The sequence below is a fragment of the Furipterus horrens genome, unplaced genomic scaffold, assembly GCF_987537825.1.
Source record: "Furipterus horrens unplaced genomic scaffold, mFurHor1.1.pri manual_scaffold_7, whole genome shotgun sequence".
Classification (NCBI taxonomy): Eukaryota; Metazoa; Chordata; class Mammalia; order Chiroptera; family Furipteridae; genus Furipterus; species Furipterus horrens.
In genome coordinates, this window is record NW_028327177.1 from 137,601,092 (window position 1) to 137,613,752 (window position 12,661).

At 51.2% G+C, this 12,661-nt stretch overlaps 1 protein-coding gene across 2 annotated transcripts in view; it reads right to left on the bottom strand.

The window, feature by feature from the left end:
* The window catches only part of ZDHHC3 (zDHHC palmitoyltransferase 3), a 39,707-nt gene extending 27,046 nt beyond the window's left edge, over positions 1 to 12,661 (bottom strand). For both annotated transcript variants that reach the window (XM_090284616.1, XM_090284617.1), the window contains exons 1-2: positions 12,431 to 12,661; positions 75 to 404 (exon numbers count right to left, since the gene is read on the bottom strand). In XM_090284616.1, the coding sequence (XP_090140742.1) occupies positions 75 to 380 (306 nt within the window). In that variant the 5' untranslated portion in view covers positions 381 to 404; positions 12,431 to 12,661. The remainder of the gene's footprint in view (positions 1 to 74; positions 405 to 12,430) is intronic.

Sequence of the window (12,661 nt, forward strand, 5' to 3'; positions counted from 1 at the left end):
GCATTCTGAGGCCAAGGGGACATACATACAGGCAGAGAGTGTGAGCTGGTCAAAACCAGCCCAGACATACTCACGGGGTCCGTCAGCATGGCCCGGCAGTGGGAAGCCAGGGCCAGGAAGGCCAGCAGGTTGAACAGAATTCCGTTGATGATGCTGTACACGTAGTCTCGGGATGGAATCAGCATGACAAAGAGGACCACAAACTCCGCATAGAGGACCAGAAACCAGGTGACAATGGCACAGGCGATGCCGCAGCCGTCGCGGATGAACCACATGGTTCCCGCGGGGCTGGGGTAGGGCGGTGGGACACACTTCTCCGGCTGGAGGTACTCTGGCTTCCGCTCAATGTCTCGGAAGTGGTGGGTTGGGATGAGCATCATAAGCTATTCTGTCCATCCTGGCATCTGGAAGAGAGAAGACCCGGAAATCCGGTGTGGTCTTGTCATCAAGCAGAGTGGACAAAACGACCTTTCGAAGTGAGCCAGGAGGCCCCACGCGTGAACCTCCTGCAGAAAAGCTGCCTGAACCTTCCGTCTATTGAAAGCGATAGTTCTCCCCCCTCCTCCTGAGCGTTCACTTAGCCTCTGTGAAATGGGGCCCCCTTGCCCGAAGCGGTCACGGGACAGATAACAAAAGGGAGCCTTCGAAGGGCAAATGCCCTGCCAAGGCCAGCCAGGGCGGCGGTGCACGCAAGCGCCGACTCAGAGGCGGACCAGGGCCAGGCCTCCTCGTCTGCTAGGGCTCCGCTGGGCGGACAGTGTCCCCACAGATGTGTGCAAATTGGGACCTAAAAGATGAGGGGCGGGGGAGCCCCAAGCCCTCCGGGAAAACTGTCTTCAGCAGTAACGCCGCTGCCTCTAAACCGTGGACAAGCCCAGAGATGGACGCCGAGGCTGTTTGGGGGTAACGGGTAAGCAGGAGGAGCGTGGTGGCCCAGGGCTCGCCACCGCGGAGACCCTCTGACGTACTGTACCGCGTTAGCCAGGAGAAACGCAAAACGGCCACTGGGATGGGGACGTTCTTGAAACAAGCCAGGCTTTTTAGCCCCACGGCCAAAATGGTTTCTCTTCCAGGGATAAGAGACTGAGTTCTGTTCTCGTGGTTGACGGGGCAGAGTGCAGGAATGTTGGACAATGAGCCCAAAGATGTTCCCCTACTGCTGGCTTGTGTCTCCTCGGCTGTGCTGACAACACATTCCAGCCCCTACCACGTCCTCACAGGGCTGGCGTGAGGGTCGCGGGTGGGGCGGGGCGTGGAGGTGCCTGTGAAGAACGCTGTAGACGGGAACGTCCATGGCACAGCCCGCGCACACATATTCTCTCCCGGAAAGACACGCCTTCCAGCCGAAACAAGCACCGAGCAACGCGCTCTCTCCCCCCACCAGCTGCAGCTCGGGGCCCCGGAGACAGCAGCGGAACCACTCAGCATCGGTCACTGCAGCCCACCTGCCCACAGCACGCTTTGCAGCACACGGCGAGGACAGATTTCCCGCCTCTGCTTCTTTACCTTAAACTCTGCAGCCCACTGTGTCACTCACCAGGTTTCTCAGTTAGAAACTATGGTGGCTCCAGTCCACCTCCAGCTGTAGGTGCTGTGGAAAAGCCACCTGTAGCACCGTCTACAGCACAGTAAGTGACACCTCAGTTCTCCGACAACGCACGTCACTTCACAGTCACTCAGAAGCAGTACTGGCTGTGGGAGTTCTGCAGCCAAGGGCGAGCGTTCAGGGGCGGCGGTAGGTTATCTGTACTTCTCTGCTCCATTTCCCTTTTCCCTCCGCTGCCCTCAACGAAGAGAGAGCACCCTGACTGGTTAGGCTCAGTGAGCTGGAGTGTCGCCCATAAACCAAAAGGTCGCCAGTTCGATTCCCCGTCAGGGCACATGTCTGGGTTGCAGGCCGGGCTCCCCCCTTGGGGGCCTCTGAGAGGAAACCAGTCAAAGTCTCTCTCACACATCGATGTTTCTCTCCTTCTCTTTCTCCCTCCCTTTTCTCTCTCTAAAAATAGCCTCTTCTCCGAGGGTGGCACAGAATTAAGGATTCAAAGGCCGCTAAACATGTACTGTGTACCTGTCCAAAGAAACACCCACTCAGCAGACACTCGGAGTGACTATCACATGCTCGGTGCACCGTGCTGGGAGCCAGGGAACAAGAAGTCACGACACATGTAGAATAACCAAGCAGAGTAAAGGCAGCTGTTCCCGATGTCCACCATCAGAATTTTCTACTAAAGCAGCCTGTGATCTCCCCAAGACCGTGGCAATTAGTGTTGCCAGTGGCGACCCAGAGGCACTGAAAGATGCTGGGATACCTTCTGAAGCACCAAACAGGACAGGAAACCCCAGACCACGCACATCTGGACCTTGACCTACACCCAGTAAATTCTAAACTCTGTGCAACCAAAACCAAACAAATGAAAGGGGAAATCCCGCGACGATTCAAAAGCTGACCGAACGAAGCCCAGCGTTTCACCAGCCTCCAGACGCAGCCGTTCTCTTGGCTTTTCCCGCTGCCACACGGATCTGTGTGCACGCCTCCTGTGTTCTCACAACTGCCATCCAAGCTCTACATCAAGTCTTACTGGGCCACAGCTATGCCATTTGACGACACATTCTCTGTGTCTGCGTCTGCATGATAATGGCAGAGCTGAGCAGCTCTGATGGAGACTCAACCGGCCAGCCTAAAGAATTTTACTCTCTGGGACCTTATAGAGGTTTGCTGACCCTGGCTGGGGCAGCTGTTACCTACCAAATACAGGGTGGGGCCAAAGCAGACTTACAGCTGTTCATATGGGAAATAATACCAGAACTAACTAATAATACGAGAATAATCTGTGTTTCGGGTACTCACAACTGTAAACCTACTTTTATCCGACCCTGTAAAGAACAGTTCTGTCTCAGCTCAGCTTCCCTGCAGAATGGCTCAGTGTGACAGGTGACCAGGCACCGCTCACACCACTCTGCCCGCACGCTGGCGGCACGACCCCCCCATCACCTGCAGCTGAGGGGCATCGCCCCATGACCTGTGTGCTGCATCAAACTGCCCTTCAGTGACCATAAATGGTGCGGTTTTCAGAAATGGAGGCTCACTGAAAGTAAATCTTAGAGCAACTCATGGTGAGATACTTCCGGTGATTAAATTATGCTCCCTGTATGTTCAGACATCAGACAGGTGACTGTACTCTATCCTGACGGTTGCTCATCCTTGATTGTGATATGGCAATGGCTCGGCTACACTAGCTGTATTTCACAGATGTGGTTTTGCTGAGGAACGGGCCCTTCCACATGAGTAAACCTCCCGGATAAGCTACTTCCTGTGTTAAGTACAATCACATCCCTTTCTTTGGAAGGATTAAGAGTCATTACCAGGAACATCAATTACTGGAGTGTGTTAGGGAACTATGTCCTCGGGGGCACAGGGATTTCACTGGGCCTGCCACCTCACAGCCCCTGGCCTGGTCAGGCAGTTCTAAGTGTGGCATCTCCTTCCTCCGGTCCTCCCTCTCCCTCCTCCGTTGCCGGCTGCTGTCATTTCGGGGCCTGCACTTTCCCATCCTCCCAACACACCCTCTATCTACTTCACTAATTGGCGGTGGGCTGGAGAAGCAACTAAAATGAAATCCTGTTAGACCTGTTTGTAAAAGAGGGGGACTTGTTTCAGCAGCGGGCCTTGAGGAACACCTGCTTTGCGCCCCCCCCCACAGTCCGGCTGCGGGGAGAGGGAGCCCCGTCTCTCACTGGCCCAGTGCCTGGGACACAGGAGCCACTCGCAGGTGCACGCGTGACACGGGAGCGCTGTGACCCCAGGCCCCCCTCGGGAGGCCCTGCCTGCCTGCTTCCGGGGCTGTGACCACATTCTGGGCGGTGGAGGGGCACCGCGCAGGGTCACGAAGCAGGTGGACTGTGGCTCTTACTCCAGGAACCGGAACGCGCCACCCTTGAACAACTGGGAGCACGGGGTGCACATGGGAGCTCTGTTTTCCCGTTGCCCCCCACTGGGGAGCGAGAACCCGTGACCTGGGAAAGCACCAGCCAAGGGCACGCCTGGCAGAGCCAGACACTGAGTGTTAGACTGAAGGATGCGTTCCAGCCCACGCTTTGCAGTGTCAAAGTGACCAATGAAGGCAAACGGCTCTAAAAGTTTCCTCAGCGCGCAAGGGAAGTAGCTTTCCAGTAAGGATTGGCTTCTTAAAATAGCCAAATGAAAATCTGAGAAATAACGGGGGAGAAACCCAGCTTGAAACAAACTGTCCACATTCCCGCCGCTCTGCCCCTAGCCACAGAAAAGGGAAGTGTTCACCTTTTCCTCTTCTGTTTTGGATCAGGAAAACTCAACCCTTGGGGCCGAGAAGTGCTTCTTTGCCAGTGGCCCACGCCCCCGGAGCCCTTGCTCGGAACTGCCTGTCGCTCAGGCCTCTGGGGCAGGCACCCAAGGAGGCTGGCGCGACCCAGAACCCTCATACCGCTCCTGCCAGCCACCCACACCCTCGGAGGGGCCGCCTCCTCCAGGGCCCCCACCCGGCTCCCTTCACCCCAGTCCCTTGTCCTGTTTGCTCTCTGTGGTGTCTTTACTCCAATTCGATTCGCCTCAGAAAGACACTGGGGAAGCAGCCAGGAACTGCGTGCAGCTGCCTGCCCTGCCAGCCCTGCCAGCCCTGCCTTTCCCCTCCCAGCGCCCAGTCTGGTAAGACCAGTCTTACTTGCTTTTTCCTGACTTACCTGCGAGTCCCATTTGTTTAGCTTTGTAGCCTGGGACCTGGCAGGAGTGTAAGTTCAAATTCAGAATTGCTGGAATGGTATTTCTTGAGTGAATGAATACGTAAACCAGACAGACACACCCCACAATAATCCTCACACAGAGGTGTTAAATGTGTAGCACAATGGAGGGGCAAACAGGACCTTCCAAAACAAATACCTGCCCCTCCCCAAACCCCGGAAGTGGGATAAGTAGACGTTTTCAGGCCCGGGCTTCAGAAGGGGTGGGATCTCCGCAGGGCAGGGGGCCAGGTGAGGCGTGCAGCTTTAGGCAAAGGCAGGGGCAGGGGCAGCAGAGGTGCTGGCGGGGCCTGGATGTGCAGGCTGCAGGAAATATCTGTACGGAGGCTGGGTTGATCAACTCAAAACCAGGTGTGGCTATTTTCCTTTGGCTTAGAGAATAAGGATCACACAAATACTCTAAACAAACGAAGGCTTATACTTACTGGGCCCCTACTAGTGGGAAGTACATAGTTGAAACGCCATTTCATGAACTCCTGAGCAGATGTCACGGACATCAGCAGGGCAGCAGAAACCCTTAAACAGGAGGCTTTGCCACAGGCCCAAACTTGTTTCGGGTGAATACTTAACATTTTAATAAATCTGGTATCATGTTGGGCTGCTGATAGGGGCCTGGTCTGGAATCCTCCTGAACTTGCCCCAAACATGGGCTTCTCACCTAAACTAATTTTTCCTAGTTAACTCAGGAAACAGTCACTTAAGAGGTCCACTGAACTAGGGACTAAAAGCAAAAGTGCTCAGAGGGTCTGGAAGAAGGGCTGGAGGACGGGAGAACCAGTTATTGTTAACTGTACTAGGTTCCGAGAAGAGATGCTACTTGAACAACCAACAGATCAAAGAGGAGATTAAAGAGGGAGTTAAAAAGTTTCGCAGACAAACGAAAATGGAAACACAGCGCTGGACCAGAACTGTGGGATGAAGCAAACGCAGCTCTGAGAGAGAGAGGTTCATAGCAACAGCCTCCTACACTAAGAAGCAAGAAAGAGCCCAGATAAACAACCCAACTCTATGCCTTAGGGAACTAGAAAAGGAATAAACTGAACCCACAGTTGAGAGAAGAAAGGAAATAATAAGATCAGAGCAGAAATAAGTAAAATAGAAAATAAAAGTAATAGAAGAGGGAAAATAGTAAAAAAAGAACTAAGAATTGGTTCGTTGAAAAGATAAACAGAATTTGCAAACCCTTAGCTAGATTATCAAGGAAAGAAGACAAAGGCCAGAGATTAACAAAATTATAAATGAAAAAGGAGACATTGTAATGAATACCAGAGAAATTCAAAAGGTCATAAGAGGCTACCATGAACAACTATATGCTGACAAACTGGACAACCTAGAAGAAACACGGGAGGAGACAGATACCGTGTCACTCCCGAGTCGGACTGCACAACCATTCTCGGCGGTGCAGATAGACTCTTAAGAAGCTACACCATCGTCTCTCGAGACGGACGGCTGCCGACGAACGAGAAGAAACAGAAACCTACCTGACACCTAAATCACAAGAAGCAAAATCAAAAATAATGTCGGACTACATCAAACTAAACAGACTCTGCACAGGAAAAGAAACCATCAACAAAGAGAAATGAAAACTTATGGAATGGGGAAAAATTATTCATAAACCATATCTAATAAGGGGTTAATAGCCAAAATGCATAAAGAACTCATGTAACTCAATAGCAAAAAACCAAATAATCCAATTAAAAAATGGACAAAGGCCCATAATAGACATTTCTCCCAAGAAGATATACGAAAGGCTCACAGGTACATGAGAAGGTGCCCAACATTAGCGAAAAGCCAACTGAAACCACAATGAGAAATCACCTCACGCCTCTTAAAATGACCATCATCAAAGAGAGTCACATGTGCTGGTGTGAAAAGAGAAAAGGGGACCCCCCCCCCACTGGTGGGATGGGAAACTGGCGCAGCCACTATGCAAAGCATATGGAAGATCCTCAGAAAACTAGATACAGAAGCACCATGTTACACAGCAGTATTACGTACAACAGCCAAGACAGGAAACACCCCGCCTGTCGACGGATGGAGTGGTGAGATGCACACACCAAAGCACAGAGAATGGAATATGATTCAGCCACAACAGTGAGGAAATGTTACCATCTGTAACAATACGAATGGACTTGAAGGCAGTAGGCTGACTGAAGTAAGTCAGACAGAGAAAGTCAAGTACAGTATGAGCTCACTGATAGGCGGAATCTTAACCAAAGAAACCCAAAAGCATAGAAAAAGAGACCAGACTTGTGGGTACCAGAGATTGGGGGGGGGGGGCAATTGGAGGAAAGTGGTCAAAAGGTACAAACTTCCAGTTACAAGCTAAATAAGTAGGACTCTAACGGACATTATTCTCTCTGTAGTTAGATATACTGACTACAGCTAAGCCTGCTGCAGGCTATGCAGGAAAGTTGTTAAGAGAGGAAATCCCATCAATTCTCCTCACAAGGAACATATTTTTCCCTTTTTACTTTCTTTGCTTGTTACTGTATGTATATGAGAAGATGGATGTTCCGGAACCGATGGTGGTAATCAGTGTGCAATATAGGTAATCAAACCATCATGCTGTATGCCTTGAACTTATATAGTGATGTATGTCAATTATTTTTTCGTAAAATGGGAAAAAAAGAGGGGGAAGCCATTCTGCTTCCAGGTCTCTGCTGACCCCACTCACCCCAGGCACCGGAAGTGGCGGTGCAAGAGCAGAGCCTTGGGAGGAACCTGGGACCTGAAACAAGGCTCGGTGTCCTTACAAGCCCAGGGCCCCCGCCTGCCAGGCCAGGTGCTCTCTGGCAGCTGCCAGAGGGCTTTGAAGACACAGCTCGTGCCAAACAGAATGAAGACGGCCTGGAGTCAAGAGGCCAAAATTCTATTCCCAGTCCTCCTGGTCATTGACCTCGTGACTTCGGGCAGGACAGTTACCGGCCCTGGGCCTTGGTGTCCTCAGTTAGGAAACACAGGAGAAGGCCGAGCCGAATGCTCAGGTCCTCTCTTCAGGGCTGAGATGCCGATTCTGCCATTCTCTGGAACAAACTGAACATTCCCTTTGTTAATTTCTCGGATGTTTATGCTTTTATCAAAACCATCCCTCATGTTCCTTTCCCCATTCTTTGTTAATATTGAAAAAGAAACCCACCAGTAAACGTTAGCATGTTCAGTTTTTTCAACCAAATATGCCATTTCGTTTTGTTCATTCATTTTTCTTTTTTTCAGAGTGGAAAGAAGCACTATCAAAATACTTCCCATATCATAAAATGGTAAAAAAAAAGAAGCCTTAAAATCCAAAGTTAAATACAACTATTTTTCTATGTTTAAGTATTTGTATATCTAGGATCTGTTCTAAGTTACAACCTGGTAAGATATGCATTTTAGGGTAAAATGAAGCTTAGATGGGTTAACTGACCTGCTCAAACTCACAAAGCAAGTTAGTGGCAAAGTCCAGGTTAATGGAATAGATACCCAATAGTGTTCCTTTCTTTCTTTAAAATATTTTTTATTGATTTTTTTCTGAGAGAGAGAGAAAGAGAGAGAGAGAGAGAGAGAGAGAGAGAGAGAGAAATATCGATCTGTTGTTGCACTTATTTATGCATTCATTGGTTGATTCTTGTATGTGCCCCGACCAGGGAATCGAACCCTAAACCCTGGTACATCGAGATGGTGATCTAACCAACTGAGTTACCCAGCTGGGGCCCAACAGTCTTTACACCATGGATCCTTACCTTTCCAAATGGCCTGCCTTTCTAGATTTCCTACTACTCTCACTTGACTTGGAAATGTACACTTTGTACAGAGCCACGTGAAAACTTACTGCAACGGGACTGCACTTGTCGCTCTAGGCTCATATTCTTAAGGGGAAAAGTCGATCCCACCCAAAGGCATTCCATCCCCACAGACCCTGCAGCGGAGACACTCATGTCTCAGGTACTGAGAAAGCCTCGAGTCCAATTGCCAAGTCTCTCCCCACCAGGAAGGTTACAGTTCGGAGAAGACTATGAAAGGTGGAAGTTTCCTGGCACTTCCTGGATGAATCCATGTGTCTGTGGACATCTGCTTCCAAAGAGGAAGACCAAGGATTTTTAAAAAAATGTAAAAACAGGAAGAAACTCAAGGTGGCACGGGAGTAGCCTCTTTTCCTCCCCCAACAGGTCAATGACCAGACATCACTCCCCTATTTCCACTTCAGGTTCTGTTACTTTCTACGGCTGTCAGGGTGTGTATGTGTGTTTGACTATTTCCAGATTTGCTAATCAGGATATGGGACCCCCTTTTCTCACAGGCGCCGTAGTGAAAGACATAGGAAGCACCCTGCCACCCTCTCATAATGACACACTTGTGGAAACCCTTCCTCTAAACGAGAATAAGCTTTACCTATGTATTCCTGTCAACTTTTCGATCACTGTAACCATAAGTTATAATTTCTAGGGCAGCAGGACAGACACAGGCCTGCTGGCTAGACTCTTACAGGTTATTTATATTGAATATTCTTTCAGACAAGGTACAGACAGGACAAATGCAAAGCATTGAAAGGAAACAGCTATAGGAAAAAAACAAAACAAAACAGGAGATCACTTTTGCTCTCCTGGAGTGCAAGGCTAACTGCGAAAACGCAAAGGAAAGGACCTAAAACTTGGCTCCCCCTGTTTGAGGCTGGGAATACAATGTTTGTTCCTCTGCTGGGCTTTTAAGAGCTCTCGGCAAGGGCAGCACCACGGACTCACCACGGCCCCGAAGCTCCTGGCACCAGCTTTCACGGCTTCAGTGAAGGCAGGCCAGGTGGGACAGACTCACTCCACCTCTTTAAGGTTCCTGTTGCCCGCTGGTGGCTGGCAGCGGCTCTTTACCTCTTGCCCTGGATGCCCGGCCTGCACACTTAGCGCCTGATTATAGGTTGGCCCCTGGTCTAATTATCGTGGGTCTCAATGGAGCGCTTTCCTTCATTGTCTTGTTCCCGCACTAGTTCAAGTGCCCGTGCCCTCCGGCTATAATAAACCCTAAGTTCCTTTCAGGCGGGCGTGTGTTGATTCACTGTCTCTCTTCAGGCCCAAGAGAACACTAGGGACTCACGGGCGTGCAAACAGATACTTCCTGATTGTTTGAAGAGCTGCTGAGTGTCTATTCCGGGTGTGAGGAACCTGGGCCTCCGTGCCTCTCTCAACCCTCGGGACCGGGTTGTTGGCCTCCTCTGCCAGGGAGGGCTCTCCCGACAAGGGTTAGAGACGTAGGAATTCCCCATTAGCACCACGCCGCACGCTCCTCTAAAAAAAGGATTCAAGGGGTGGACAGATCCCTTGCTTTTGGAATGAAAGCTAACGCTAGCTTGCAGCGGCGAATGGAACGGGGCCCGGAGGAAGACTGCACAAAGCAATGGCTAAGGGGGCAGGTACGGGAGCCAGGTCACCTGGCCTCAAATCCTGGCTCTGCCACTTACTGCTTTGGCCAAGACAGTGACCCTCTCTGTACCTCAGTCTCCCGATCTGTAAAGGTGAGGTCATGGTATCTGTCCCACAGAGCTGTCGTGAGAACGGAATCAGATGATCTTTGCAAAGCGTTTTAGAGCAGCGCTTGGCAGTTAGTAAGCACTGGGTTAAGTTAGTGCTAAACAGCATTAACAGAGTACAGAGATTCGAATAGACAGACCCACGGAACAGCATGTTCTCCCAAGAATCGGACAGTGATGGGAAAGCAAACTGGTTTAATAAAATAATGCGCCATCCTTGGCTTCTTGATTTTCTGGCTAACATACATTCTTTAAATTGCTTCAATACACCAAAAAGGAACTCTGGATTTATGGGGTATAAAACTGTCCGATGCCTTATCACAGCAAGCGGGATGAAGCTGTCCTGGCTGTGCTGAAGGGTGTCATGGTTTCAGGAGACCTTAAAATGAACATCCCACTGGTTCCACCTCTCACACCCACTTAGCCTAACACGTCCGACATCATTCATAATATCATTTAGCAAATGCTGTCAACCCTTCTCCATCAAGGACCCCTTAGTCCCTTGTCGGGGAAACAGTTCAAAGAGATGTTCTATATTTTTAAAGACAGATCGAAAGATTTTTATACAGAGATGAGTCCACGGTACCCAAACTCAGACTTTTCTTTGTGTCTTCTCTGATCTGTCTATCCGCTTCCACTTTTTAAATCTTCACTCCTCTCAGATAATAACCTAGATACTCAAATTCCACATCCAGTGTCTCCTTTCAGAGCAATCTCTGGCACAAAATACCATTTTTTTTAATAGCAGCAGTCCCTGGTTAGCTCACAACGGCACTTCCCGCACAGAATCCAGGCGTCCAGCCACACACAAAGGAGTCTCTGCCACTACAGGTGGAGAGAAATCTTTGCGGCTTCACCTTTCCTAATTTCCCTGGAGGGCAAAGTCCAACCCTGCAAGATGCCTTCCCCTGTAGGTGCACCTGTAGAGAACTAAGTAGACACAGAAGAAACAGCTCCAGTCTAGTCTAGTAAGAAGAGATCATCTATTTCCAGGACTCAGCAGTTCAGTGCTTAAGAATGTGGGAGGGTATTTCCTGCCCTGGACTCACCTCCCCATCCAATTGCGCTCCCCAGTGTCACTATTCCGTTCAGGGGTTATGCTGGCCCTGAGCCTGCCCTTCTGCGGGGGAGCTTCTCTGGGCAGAAGTGGTATTTTACTTGTCTTAGGGCCCCAAAGCTAGCCCAAAGCCCATCCACAGCAAGCTCCCAATAGTCATCTGTGCAACTGTATTGAAGATAACTATCTGTGAAACACCAAACAGTCTTTGGATGATCAAGCCATCTTGTTTTGAGAACAAGAAGATTCCTCAAAAATGAAACATTTGGAAAAGTCACCAGATTCCCCTCTTTGCTTCAGTCACTTATGGTTAACTTTTTTGCATTTATCCACAAGGTTTCTTTAAAATCTGCACCATACCCTGCCTGCTCCGCCTTTACCGGCTCCTTCAGTGACCCCATATTCACCTTGTAGGTATCCTTCCCGGATATCCAAGGTCCACAGTCCTATACGGCCACCGCCCAGGGCAGCTCTGCACAGCTCCCCGAGATCACACTCCATCAACCCAGGGCTTCCTGCCACCGCCGGGAAGCGGCGGGGACGCCTGGGCACTGCGCCCCTCGCCAGCGCCCCTTACCAACACTCGCCCCGCTAGCTACTCTTTTTGGGATAACGCTCGGGCGACCATCCAGGGCAAGGGGGGAATCCTGCAAGGTCCTGGGGGTCAGCGTTTGGTAAGCCCCAGAGGGAGAGAGCGGGGATGGGACGGGAGAATCCCTGGGGTGGAATGACGACGCCTCGGGACTCACTCCTGGCCCGGACCCTTCCCACCGAGGACAACCCAAAGAGGGTTTATCGCCTCTTTCTTTCAACCACCCTAGGGACCAGGGAAATGCAGGGCCGGGGCGATTTCGATCTCTCTCTCTCTCTCTCTCTCTCTCTCTCTCTCTCTCACACACACACACACACACACACACACGACCGGCTACTTCACGCGCGCGCGCGCACACACACGCACACGACCCGCTACTTCAACTCCAGCTCTGAGCAAACTGCGCCGCGCGCCGCTCGCACGGCGAGTCCACCGGCTTCGTCCCCGGCTCGCGCCTCCCGCCTCACCCCGGCTTTTCCACCCAACCCAGTTCCGTCTCCCAACTGACCGTGAAGTCGGAGGCAGTTGCCCAGTCCCAGGCCCCGCGTGAGGCTCCCGCCGCCTCCCCTCGCCGTCCCCGACCCGGGGCCCGGCCTCGGGCTGCAGCGATGGCTCCCGGGCACGAGGCGCCGCGACTCCCCGGTCTCGGCCACACACCCGGCGGCGCACAGGAGAAGCCCATGGAGCTCCCGGCAGTGGCGGTGGCGCCTACCGGAGCGGCCGCCGCGCAGGCTGATGA